Source organism: Felis catus, chromosome B4 (genome assembly GCF_018350175.1).
Source record: "Felis catus isolate Fca126 chromosome B4, F.catus_Fca126_mat1.0, whole genome shotgun sequence".
NCBI classification, from domain to species: Eukaryota; Metazoa; Chordata; class Mammalia; order Carnivora; family Felidae; genus Felis; species Felis catus.
Window position 1 is genome coordinate 141,534,597 of NC_058374.1, and position 13,052 is coordinate 141,547,648.

At 54.2% G+C, this 13,052-nt stretch overlaps 1 protein-coding gene across 7 annotated transcripts in view; it reads left to right on the plus strand.

The window, feature by feature from the left end:
* Nucleotides 1–13,052, plus strand: part of MOV10L1 (Mov10 like RISC complex RNA helicase 1) — a 72,735-nt gene that overhangs the window by 54,704 nt on the left and 4,979 nt on the right. For 6 of the 7 annotated variants that reach the window (XM_045062544.1, XM_003989414.6, XM_045062547.1 and 3 more), the window contains 7 exons: nt 2,785–2,893; nt 3,353–3,531; nt 4,762–4,908; nt 5,357–5,478; nt 6,867–6,966; nt 7,891–8,055; nt 10,764–10,937. In XM_045062544.1, the coding sequence (XP_044918479.1) occupies nt 2,785–2,893; nt 3,353–3,531; nt 4,762–4,908; nt 5,357–5,478; nt 6,867–6,966; nt 7,891–8,055; nt 10,764–10,937 (996 nt within the window). The remainder of the gene's footprint in view (nt 1–2,784; nt 2,894–3,352; nt 3,532–4,761; nt 4,909–5,356; nt 5,479–6,866; nt 6,967–7,890; nt 8,056–10,763; nt 10,938–13,052) is intronic. The other variant, XM_045062545.1, reaches the window with a different exon arrangement.

Sequence of the window (13,052 nt, forward strand, 5' to 3'; positions counted from 1 at the left end):
CAATACAGTGTGCCACTGGCATCAAGATAGACAAATGTATCCGTGGAACAGAATGGAATGCCTGGAAATAGACCGGGAATTTGGACAATTGACTGAATAGACGTGCAAAGGTGGTCAAAGTAGGGAAAGGATAACCTTTAACAAAAGGTGCTATGACAGTCGTGTCTGTGTACAGAGGTATGATACCTCACAGCCTGCACAAAGATTAACTCAAAACAGATCGTAGCCCTAAATATAAAGCCTGAAACCATAAAATTTCTAGAAAAGCACGTGATAGAAAATCTTAATATATTTAGGTAAGATAAAGAGTTTTTAGATAAGATGCTAAGAATGTGATCCATAAAGAAAAAATACTGATAAATTTGGACTCCAATGAAGTAAATTTTGCTGTTCAAAAGACCTGGTTAAAGACAATGAAAAGACAGATGACAAGACTGAAAATCTTTGCAAATCACATATCTGAGGAAAGACGTATTGAGAACAAAGAAGTGTGTACACTCAGTAATTGAAGAAATGCTCAATTTAAAACAACTACAAAGTGCCCAGCCAGCTTGTCGCCAGAGCATGAGGCTCTTAAAACTGAACCAAAGACGTGAACACGTACTTCACCAAAGAATATACAGATCTTACTCCGCTTACAGTGGGGTCACGTCTTGTTAAACACAGCATAGTTGAAAATACCATAAGTTGATGGTGCAAACACCTAACCTACCAAACATCACAGCCTAGCCTGGCCTTCCTCAGACGCGCTCGTAACAGTGGGGCGGAATCCGCTAATGCAAAGCCTGTTGGTGATAAAGCGAACACCTCGTGTAACGTACTGAGTGCTACACTCTCGGTGACAAACAGAATGGCTGTCTGGGTACAGGATGGTTGTTGACCTCGCGATCATGGGCTGACCGGGGGATGAGGCCGCCGCCCAGCAACACAGGAGGATCGCACCACTCATACCGCTAGCCCAGGAAAAGATCCAAATTCAAAACTCCAGGTATAGTTTTTACAGAACGTGTACCACTTTCACACCATCACAAGACAAACCACTGTCAGGGACTGTCTGTATGCAAATGATAAGTCATGAAAAGATAACGTTAGTCCCTAGGGAGCACAGGTTAAAACACAGTGAACTCTGCTACTACACCCATATTAAAATGGCGAAAATGGAATTAACGGGACTGACCACACTAAGGGTCGTGCGTGTGTGCAACAGCTGGAGCCCGGCACGGGCCGGTGGGGATGCAGAGTGGCACGGCCGCTTTCGAAGAGAATTCCTGAAGAAAGCTAGGCCTGCACTTGCCATACGGTCCAAGCGCTTCACTCGTGGCGCTGGCCCCGACGACGCACGCGCGAGGGGTGACGCACAAGCGTTGACAGCGGCGCTGTCAGTCATGGCCAACGCGGGACCAGCCCAGCGTCCGTTCCCGTGCAAGTGGGTAGAGGAGTTGCGTGACGTTCTCCTGGTGCAGTGGTTCTCAGCAGTGAGAGGGGTGGCACAGGTGGGCCTCAGGATGGTTCGTCACACTGGAGAGATGTCAAAAAGTGCATGATCGAGGCTTCCGTGTACAAAGCATTCTAGGAACTGGAAGCGCTCTGTTGACAGCGGGGGACGTTTTATGAGCCCGGGGGTGTTTGTCGAATCGTGATAGTGTCGTGTGTACGTGTGACACAACTTGTCCATACTTGTCATGCCACTTTAGAGGCATACACTGCATGGGAGGGTAAATTGCTGTGTCCTTCTGGACAAAAATTTGGCAACGTGTGTATAATTGCTAAGTGAAACTTTTACTTTTTAAATTTTTTTAGTGTTTGCATTTTGAGAGAGAGTGAGCGAGCGAACATGAGTGGGGGAGGGGCAGAGAGAGAGATGGAGACAGAATCCGAAGCAGGCTCCAGGCTGTGAGCTGTCAGCACAGAGCCCGGTGTGGGGCTTGAACCCACGTGCTGCGAGATCATGACCTGAGCTGAAGTCAGACACTTAACTGACTCAGCCACCCAGGCGCCCCTCAGTGAAACTTTTAGTAACAATTTTCCTTGCAGGATTTGTCCTAGGAAAGTGATCCTGTGATGCAATCCTGTGATCAATGTGCTGAGCTGTGTGTTACAGCGTTGTATGTAACGGGGGAAATTTGAAAACCAGGTCCCTCGGTCCAGGACAAACTCAGTTTATGTTTCAATTCACCCAGAACCGGTTCTTCTATAGGATTTGGAACACCACTGGTAGAGAAGCACCGCCAGCCGTTGGCGGTGCCTGAGAGGCGCGTGATGCTCAGAGTGAGTGCTAACCTGAGCTGTCCTTGGGAGGGCTTGTTTACATTGTAGAGAAAAGGGTTTTGCCTGAGGGGTTCCACGGGAGCAAGGGACCCCAGGACTTGCCTTCAGCCACTGCGGGATCTCCCTGGTAGGTGAGCAGGTGCAGTGGGGAGGATGCAGAAAAAAAATACACGTTAGTCAGATACATGTAACCCTTTGTTCTGGAGTCGCCATCACAGGATTTAGTCTGTTATATTTATTTTTGTAAGGGGATTTAAAAAAACATACACCTTTTTGGCAGCTTTTTTATCAGATGCCGTGTATTTTTATTATGTTTTGAAACTACGTGACCTGTGATCCATGCAAAGATGTGTTAAGTAAATAAAACAAGTAGAATGGGGGATCCAGGCAAAAAGGAAAAAAATGAAAAAAGAAAAAAAAAGTAGGACGTCAGCAGTGCTTATATTCACTCTTCAAAGCTGTGTAAACAAACGCAAGGGTTTTTTTAAGGCCGTTTTTCTGCATGATTATTTCTAGAATCAGAAATCTACGAAGGACCAAAGTAAACACGCAGCAGAGGAGAGGCAAGCTGGTGCCCAGGACGCACTGGAGCTGGCAGCCTTTGCCAGAAAGCCAGGTAACCTGGGTGCGTATTGCGAGGGGCTGCCTACGGGCCGACCCCTGGCGCGGCCCGCTCCTGCAGAAGCGAGACGGGTCGGGAGGTGTGTGTGGTCTGACCGCAAGCCAGAGCAACGAACACTTGTCTCCACTGAAGACTGGGGACGTGAGGTTTCAGGTTAGGTCCTCGACCTGAGATGTGACGACGGGCTATTTTCGTTGACCTTTTCCGGAGTGCGTCTCCAACATGCTAGGTGATGCTGCACGTGTAAAGCAGAAAAATGAATTAAGTGGCCGGTGGTTTTGCCCTCGGCTAAGCTGATTTTCCCCACTCTGCCTGCCCGAGTCGAGGCTGTTAGAAAGAGCGCCTCAGCAGTGGGCTCTGAGGAGCCCCCCCGCCTGACTGGCAGTGTCCCGGCTGTCATGGTGGCCCGTGCTGACCCGTGCTCCGGCTGTGCCTAACACCATTTCTCCACTCTGAATCCAGTAAATGAAGCCCAGATCCCCAAGGCGAGAGAAAAGGAGTTTTTCAATCCCGTGCTCAATGAAAACCAGAAGTTGGCGGTTCGAAGAATTCTCAGTGGCGACTGCCGCCCGCTCCCGTACATTCTGTTTGGGCCTCCTGGAACCGGGAAGACAGTGACAATCATAGAGGCTGTTTTACAGGTAAGCACAGGCGGTGACACGGCCAGCAGTAAACTCGGCTCTACACTGGGCCTTCACGTCCTTGGGAAGTGCTAACTCCTGCAGAGTCAGAAAGCGGGGACGGGCTCAAAAACCCATTACTTCACGTTTAGCTGAATCTGTTCTGTATTGTTTATGGGAGCGTGTAGGGTTTTCAAAGCTTATTTCATCGGTTTAGAAGGGACTCTGTTGCCCGCATATGTGAAATTTAAGGTACAAAAACAGATGAACAGAAGGGAAGGGAAGCGAATATAATATAAAAACAGGGAGAGACTCTTAAATACAGAGAAAAAACGGGGTTGCTGGAGGGGTTGTGGGAGGGGGGATGGGCCAAATGGGCTAGGGGCATTAAGAAGAAAACTTGTTGGGATGAGCACTGGGTGTTATACGTAGGGGATGAGCCTCTGGAGTCTGCTCCTGAAATCATTATTGCACTATATGCTAACTAACTTGGATGTAAACAAATAGGTAAGTAAGCAGATAAATAAAACAAAATTTAAAAAATAAAGTGTAGCCTATCATGCCAGGCACTTAAAGATGGAAATTGTTCACGTGGAAATAATGAATAAATAAACATATACGTATATGGAATGTAGAAAGGACTCTATTCGTAGAACGGTCAGTCGCCCTGGGGTGCCCAGCTGGCTCGGTCAGGGGAGCATACGACTCTTGGTGTTGGAGGCTGTGGGATGTCTGAGCCCCATGGTGGGGGTAGATTACTTTAAAAAAAAGAATCATCATTGACTCATCACATCATGAAATTTTCCTGCAGAAAATAAGTTCCCGTTACAGTAGCTCAGCCACCGTTCTGCAGAAGTTTCTGGTATTTCCATTATTTAAAAGTTGAATTGGTGGAGATCGCGTGTAGTATTTTTGTGTCATTCGGGATTCAGATTAGCAGGTGTGTGCTGAGTGTCCAGCTGGCACCGTACCGCGAGCCGTGCACACGAGAATAATCTGACGCTGTGTCTGCCTTGGGAGGGTAGCCTGGGGTCTGGGAGGACAGAGAACTCCCTCGCCTGCCCTCGTGTCTTGCTGGCATCTGCACCCGATGGGAAGAATCATCCCTGCGTGAGTCTGAGCCCACACGTGAGCCCACACGGCCAAACCCGCGTAGTGAGCTCGCGCACGTTGGCGTCAGCCTCCCGACCCGTGTCCGTACTTGGCAGGTTGACATTTACCACCTCTGTTTCTCCTGTGTCCTGGTTGAAGGTGCACCGCGCTCTGCCGGACAGTCGCATATTGGTGTGTGCGCCCTCCAACAGTGCAGCCGACCTCGTGTGTCTGCGACTGCATGAGAGCCAGGTGCTGCGGCCGGGCGCCATGGTGCGGGTGAATGCCACCTGCAGGTTCGAGGAGGTGAGCCGTCCCCGCCTGCTGCCACGGAGGCCCTCCCACCCGCACCCAACTCGAAGTCCTTTCTCCTGCTGCTTCTGCGAGATGAGCATTTGCCGCTTATTCAATAGCAGCACTTCTGCTGTCCCTTTGGGAAAATTAGAAATTCCTGGTTTGCTTAACAAAAGAAACTGAATCTAGAAAACGTATGCACTTGTTTTGGGGAAGGATCTCCAGGATGTTGTGTTATATTCATGGCTCCAGAGTCTGTAGAACATGGACTAAATTGGTATGAAGATATAAAATATTTTGATTTAAGAAAACAATCTTCAGTCATTTACTTAGTTTTAATTAAGAAGTGGGACTAGGACAACATCATCTTTTAGAATTGTTTTCAGCTCTGTGACTATGTCCAATTGAAAGAAACACTTAACTCTCTGGAAAGTAAACTGACCCCCCCTCCTCCCTCCAGATGATCGTTGATGCTATCAAAGCGTATTGCAAAGATGGAGAAGACATCTGGAAGGCCTCGCGCTTCAGGATAATAATCACAACGTGCAGCAGTGCGGGGCTCTTTTACCAAATAGGAGTGAGGTAGGCACTAGGCACGGCCAGGGTCTCTGGCCTCCCAGAGCTTCTGTCTGAGGGGAGGCTGGCCACACGGGGGGTGCCTGCTGGGCGGGGGCGCAGGGAAGCCACACTCGTGCCGAGACCCCAGCGGCGAGAGGGGCCCAAGGCTGTCCCGAGGGGGGAAAGGATAAGGAAGGAGCCTGTGGCAGCTGGGGCTGCAGGAGGCTTGCAGGTAAAAAGGAACAGTACCGACTGATGAAAGTAACTTTCAGTAGGGGCGCCTGTGTGGCTCAGTCGGTTAAGCGTCCGACTCTTGATTTCGGCTCACGTCATGATCTCACGGTCTGTGAGTTTGAGCCCCACTTCGGGCTCTAGGACTCTGTACTGACAGCTCGGAGCCCGGAGCCTGCTTCGGATTCTAGGTCTCCCTCTCTCTGCTCTTCCCCTGCTCACACTCTGTCTCTCTCTCAAAAATAAAGATTAAAAAAAAATTTTTTTTAAGTAACTTTAAATAACTGAGAAATGCAATTGAAAACTTAAGTGCTGCTTATATTCTAAGAAAGGTACATAATGTTGCCTTTCTTCAGCAGGAATTGGGACATGGGGTAGAAAACCGGAAGCCTGTGATTTCCCCCTTTGGTCGGGAGGGACCTGTGGGTGTTGCTGTGGGGCCGAAGCCTGACTCCCAGCAGAAGGAGAAAGTCAGGGTCCAGCTCTACTTCACCGCACACCACTGGGCTCTGATGGCGGCTCTTTGGTCTCGGCCCAAAGTTTGTCCTGTCGCCAGTGGCTCTGTGGCTCCCGGCACCGTGTCCCTGCTGCAGATCTTTTTGCAGGCTGCCTGGGGCCCAGGGCACACGTGCTCTGCGCTATCCCCTGGCCCCTCCCCTCCCCCCCCCCCGCCCCCGTCGGCTTGGAAGGTTGGGGTATTGTCCTGGCCGAGAGCACGCTCATGAGGGTGAGTCGGGGAGGGCGGCAGTCACGTGGGGGAAACTGAGGCACGGGGTCACACGGTCCGTGAGTAGAGGAGCAGCGTTCCAACCAGGCTTTCCCGCTCCCCGTGTGCTGTCAGTCCGAGCCTCAAGGGACCGAGGAGGGCCTGCTGTGCTGTGAGCCCCGTCGTGGAGCTGCCCGCCCCAGCCTCTCCTCAGTTGTTCCTTCCCACCCTCATCCTCTGTCCCCCTCTGTCTGTTTACACACGCACCTACGTCCTGTAGAGTCCCAGGTGCTGACAGGACTTCATTCAGGTCTCCTGACAGGCCCGTGGCGTGTAGTTAATCTGCCCAGGTGACACCCACCTTCCTGGCCCCACTGCCAGGCCCTGGGGCAGACGTGGCCCTGCCGTGTGAGTCGGGTGTCACTGGCTAAGACACTTAGACAGAAATGACCATTCAGTACACCTTTGGTTCTAGAGTCGGACATTTCACACACGTGTTTGTGGACGAAGCAGGACAGGCCAGTGAGCCGGAATGCCTTATTCCTCTGGGGCTGGTCTCAGACACCAACGGCCAGGTGAGGCCTGCTTGCTGTGGGGTTCTCATCCCGTTCCCCTGCTCTGGCGTGCGCTCTGCACACCCCAGCACAGGGTGAGACAGGTGTCACAGGGGTGACGGGCTCAGGTGAGGCACCACGGACCCCGAGGCTCCGTGACGCTAGGGCCTTGCGTGGACGAGGAAGAAAGGGCTGCTCTGCCTAGATTGATTCGCTTGGGAAACAGACTCCAAGAGTCTTTGTGCAGCCAGACAGGGACATCCAGGCGTTTCCCGGCTCACCGCCCAGGGTTCTAACCCCTCTGCTCCCCCCCTGCCCCTTGCTGCTAACCCCTTTTATCCCAGGCTGATGCTTTGGCTCTTTCCTACTCAACACCTGTTGCTTCCTCCAGCACTCCCCCTGATGGTGACCCGGGGTCCTCTCAGGCTTCCCTTGGCCCTCTCCTCTGCACACGTCCGTCACTCAGGAGGGCCCTTCCTAGCTTCTCCTGGTCCCCTAGACACCTGCCTCCTCCCATCCTGATTGCCTGGTGTGGGGGCAGCACAGAGAGGAGGGAGAAGACCTGGTTCAGCTGCAGCGTGGGCCGTGGGCGGTGGGCGTGGGCCAGGGCCCGCAGGCAGAAGGGGAAGGGGCACAGCGTGCACTTCCAGGGGACAGAGACAGAGGCCACCCAGCCACTTTGTTCTTCACATCCTGCCGCCCTCATCTGAGCTTCTGCCACCTTGCTCGGGCAGCCGTGCCGCGTCCCCCGTCTTCTGGAGCCCAAGTGATGGTGGGGGCCGGCCGCCTCCCAGCCTGCCCTCAGGGAGCCTCAGCCAGCCCGGCCACCCGAAGGCGGAGGCCAGCCTGGTGCACACGTGGCTGACCCACTTCCCAAACCTCTCCCAGCTGTCGTTGTGAGTCTGTGTCCCTGCACTAGTGTGGGTGCCTGCCTGTGTGCCACAGATTGTCCTTGCCGGAGACCCCATGCAGCTCGGCCCGGTTATTAAGTCCAGACTCGCCATGGCCTACGGGCTGAATGTGTCTATGCTGGAAAGACTGATGTCTCGGCCGGTGTATATGAGGGACGAAGACGCTTTCGGTGCCTGTGGCGCCTACAACCCCTTGTTGGTAAGCACAGACCCCCCGTGGCACGTGGTTCCTCATGGCCTTCCACCCCAGTCCCCGTGCGCACTGAGCTCACATTCCCCTCCCCCATCCCAGAAGGGACTTTGCCAGCACCTCTGTCCCAGTAGCTCAGCCGTTCCAGGCAGTCCCGTCTAAGGCTGATGGCTGAGGTTCTGTGGGGCCAAACACGAGAAGAGTTAAATCTGAGTTAACGTGGGAAAACGGGAAAGAGCCTTCTAGTTCATAGTCTGAAAGAAGAGGCCGTGTCTCCTTCCTGTGGTGCTAGTTTGCTGGTTAACCTGCAGATTCCCTTCTCAGCCAGACTGTGACCGCTTCAGAGGGATGGGCCTTGGAATCTGCATTTTAGCCCCCTCCCCCGCAGGAACACTGGAGTTTGGGAGCCTTGGGTCTCTGGGGTCCCTCGTTAAAGTGAGCCAAGTAGCACATTCTGTAAGTTCCTGCAGCACAAAAGGAGAGTTCCTTCTAAACTTTAACAGTAAACAGAAAGGAGGCGTGGTGATCATGGGCAGGTTTTCCTGGAAACGGCTTGGGACCTGTGCCAGGCAATGGGCCCTCAGGCCCTTTACCCACCTGGAGAACAGAGGGGGCAAGACAGCACGGGAAGTGGCATGGGCTGGGGAGAGCTGGACCCTCCGGAGGTGCTGAGGGCCGTGGAAGACTGCCCCAAGGCAAGCCCAGGGCAGCAGTGGGCTCGCGCCAGCCCAGACTGGGCATCGAAGAGCGCCCTGCCTGTGGGAGACGCATGTGCGCCCCCTGGCGTCCACATCCCCCCCCCCCACCCCGCCCCCCGGGCTGACAAGCAGCAAAGCCTCCTCTGCCTGACAGCGCGGCACCTTCCTTCTCCCCAGGGCGCCTGAAGCTGCAGCGAGTTTCTGGGGGCAGAGGGCCTCTCTCGCCAGGTGCTCTACAGGCCGACACAGGGCCTGGCTTGGGGTGCAAGGAGCTGAGATGCCAAATTGAGTTTGAGTTTGGGGCTTTGATTAGCATTTTGGAGGCTGAACACGTTGTAGTTGCGGAGCTGAAATTTGTCACCGTGGATCAACAGAAAAGTCCTGGGGCCTACCGGGTTCTCACCCCGGAATGAGGGAAGACCCCCTCCACCAATGAGGCCCCAGGCCAGTTGGAGGCAGGACACAGGTCACTCTCACTCTGTGTGCTGATGACGTCACCAGCGGCTCGCAACAAGGTCCCAACCAGGCTTCAAGCTGGCTGTGGGTTAGGGGGATGTGCCCTTAGCCACGAGGGCCCCACAGCCCAGGAGCCAGTGGCTGCCTGCAACTGACATGAGACCAGGCTTCGTGGGTTCGTAGAAAGACCGGGGCTGCGGGACAGTGGCTATAGAGGGGAATGTGTGACCGGATGCACAACCAGCCCCTCCACCCCTGAGGGAGACCCCTCAGCTGTCTGGACTCGGGGGACCATCGAGCAGCTTTCTCCTCTTCTCTTTTCCTGACGTTCACCTTCTCTGTGAGAGCAGGCCCTTGAGCCTACCCGTGGGTTCAGAGGGGCTCGCTCAGGAGCACTGCACTTCTCAGCAAACCCGTGTCATCAGGTCCATAGGTCCTGGGGCTTTGCAGTCCAGAACGCGTTTTCCAGGTGAAGAGCTCTCCTGGCAGCGACAGTGCATTCCTGTCGAGTGGTGGACACTAAAATCCTTGGGACAGAGGACGCATTTTTCATGCTTAGTGCCAGTGAGGAGTCCAGTGGGGGCAAGGGCGCCTCGGTGGCCAGAGGGGAGCCCAGCCTGGGCACTCAGCACAGCCACAGGCAGGCGTCACAGGCAGCACTGAGCATGTTCCTGCCTCACTATCAGGTCCCAGTCACGGCCACAGCCACCACAGCTGTGGGAGCCTCCAGGTGTGGTTGGCCTCCCCTCCCAGCAGCTGCCCTACCACCTGATTTGCCAGGGAGCCTCCCTCCCTCTTGCCGGGCCCTGGCCAGCAGGGCAGGATGACGGTGCGCCCCCCGCCTGCGGCGTGGTGGTGGGATCGAAGCATGGGGGGCCGGGTGGGAGGCTGAGATGGCGAGCAGGCGATGCCTTGCGGGAAAGCGGCGACACCCGGGAAGGTGTTGGGCCCAGAGACGGGGGAGCCACAAAGAAGAGGAGGTGGGTCGAGAAGCCTTGAGCCAAACCAGTCCAGGGGGCTGGGGCAGGGAGGGGGCGAGAAGAGCAGGTTAAGCGTCTGACTTCAGCTCAGGTCACAATCTCACAGTTTGTGAGTTCGAGCCCTTCGTCGGGCTCTGTGCTGATCGCTCAGAGCCTGGAGCCCGCTTCAGATTCTGTCTCCCTCTCTCTCTGCCCCTCCCCCACTCGCATTTTGTCTCTCCGCCCCCCTCCCCCCCCCCCCGAAAACATACACTTAAAAAAAGAATGCACTCTTCCTAACGAGCCCTGAGAAACGTAGGAAACTGTCAAATCGTTATATTGTACACCTGAGACTAATATAACACCGTACGTTGATTATATTTCAATTAAAAGAAACCAAACCCTCTGTTCAAAAAGTCGTTAGAGGTGCGAGAACACTTCCTGAGGAGCTGGCAGGTGACAGGCCAGGAGAAGGAGGACAGGCAGAAGCAGGCGCCCCCAGGGCTACGATCTGAGATGGGTCTCGGCATTTCTCCTTTTGACAGAAGTGGGACACTTGTGTGCCAGTTTGGCTCTGGACCCGTTTCCAGCTCTCTCTTTGCAGGTTACAAAGCTCGTGAACAACTACAGATCCCACCCAGCTCTGCTGGCACTGCCATCCAGGCTGTTCTACCACAGAGAGCTCGAAGTGTGCGCAGACCCCAAGGTGGTGACCTCCCTGCTGGGCTGGGAGAAGTTACCGAAGAAAGGCTTCCCGCTCATATTCCACGGCGTGAGGGTGAGTCGTGCGCCGAGAGTGGTCTAGTGGCCGCGTGAGCCCTCAGTGCTGTTCGTGGGTCTGTGCGTGTTCGTCACATGTGGTTTGTTCAAGTCCGTTGTTAGTGGGGCATTCACCAGTTGCCAGTGGGCAGACGGCCACGCTGATGCCGAAGAGTAGAACCAGTAAGGAGGGCTTCTCCCCCTGCAAGGCCGGCCCGTCGGCCACTCAGGTGACTGTACACAGAACAGACTCGGAAGTGCTGGCCCAAGTGGGCACTGGAGGGTGGAGGGGCCTGAAGGCGTCGTGTGACTGAGGGGGAGGCTGGGGTGATGCGGAGCTGGGGGAGCTGGGTACCAGGAGGCCCCGTGCCCACCAAGAAGGACCGCACCCCTTGTGAGCCTGTGTCAGGCGAGGGGACTGCTGTGGGGTGGGGACACCTGCCCGTCACCATGGCCTCACCAGGTGGGGGGCTCCACAGTAGGAAAGAGTTAGATGCTCAGTAGCCCAAAAAGTGACAACTGTGCCCTAACATCAGAGACTCCGTATTGAAATTTGGTTGTTAGAACCAGAAGTCATCTTTTGCATTAACTGCCCCCGAGTTCTCATCCAGAATCGGGGCTGCGCCCCAACCCCGGGACAGGAGGCGCCGGTGGGGCTGGGGGTGCGTGAATCCAGGTGACGGTGCCACTGCCGTGTGCTCTCTCAGAAGTGGATGGAAGGGGGTGGGGTCGCATGTTCAGCTGTGGCTGTGGAGGGGCTACCCTTTGGACAAAAGAGAATTCAAGGAAAGAGACCAGTCCCTCTCAGCTTGAGACACTCGCCACAGAGCCCTGTTGACCGGTGCTTTCTCCCAACCTCGTATGCCGGTCCCCCTTCCCGGGAACATCCTGCCCCTGTTCTGTCCATCCTCAGAAGCTTCCCTGTGTATCAGAAAAACAAGTTAGAAAACGTAGCAGAAAGTGTAGAAAATGTCGGAGATCTCCCTGACATTCGCTAGACTTCAGCCGAAGGAGAAGTAAGCAGGATTGCTGCAGGGCGAAAACTGGACCCGAGCGTGTGAAGTGAGACAGGTGATGTTCATGAACAGACAGGCCAGTGTTGTTCTGCCTAAATTAATTCCTATATTTAATGCATAGAAGTCTACATAGAAGTCACAACGGGTTTTTTCATGAGAAATGAATGCATTATAAACGTGCAGATGTGTTTTAAATGTGCAAAAAGTGTTTGTAGCAGAATGAGATACGGAGCCAGTTAGATATACCACAAGCAATAGCCAACAGAAGCATACTTGTAGACTCAAAAAAAAAAAAAAACAAAAACAAAAAAAACAAAAAACAAAGGCAGTGAAACAAAGTCCAAAAACATTTATTTAGTAAGAATTTTTCAAGGGCCTACTTGTGTCCCAGGCTCCACTCTGGGCCCTGAGCATAAAATGGGTGATGAGGCCTCGGGCTGGGTTGCGGAGAACAGTCGACTGCCATCATTTGAGCAAAAAGGGTTTGGCCTCAGGGCTGCTGTCAAGGCCTGCCCCTTGCACTCCCTCTGCACCCTCACCCGTGGCTCCTGCAGGCCGCTCCAGTTCCCGAGATGCGACGGCAGGCCCCCTCCCTGGCAGGTGCCCCCCTCGTTGAAGTGTTACCTTGACTGACAGCTTCCCCTGCGGAGGCTCTGGAAGGACCTCTGTCTGACTCCTGCTCCGTTCCCGTGCCCAGCACATCTCAGCCGAAGGAGCACAGCAGAACGTGCCGCGTGAACATCGTGGGGCAGGGCTGAGCCCCGGGGCGGCCCAGGAGGAGCCACCAAGGTAGCTGTGGTCTTGTCCTCCTAGAGAAACGGTCGGAAGCCTGCACCACGGTGGACAGGTGGCTGATGCCATGGCAGAGTGGAGTAGGACAGCCTAGCCCTGTCAGAGCCTGGGATACTTTCTGGTCCCTGACAGGAGAGATGTGGCAAGCCCTGGTCTAATTGAAACGCCAACTTCGGACTGACTTGCATTTTCTCCGCTTTGTTTCGTTGCTTCGTTAATCTTGCTTTGTCTTTAATCATCCCCCTGCTAACGTGCGTATCTATTTTGTTTGTTGTAACTCCTCATCCTCTGAATTAGGAAGACGCCGGGGATGCCGACCTGTACCT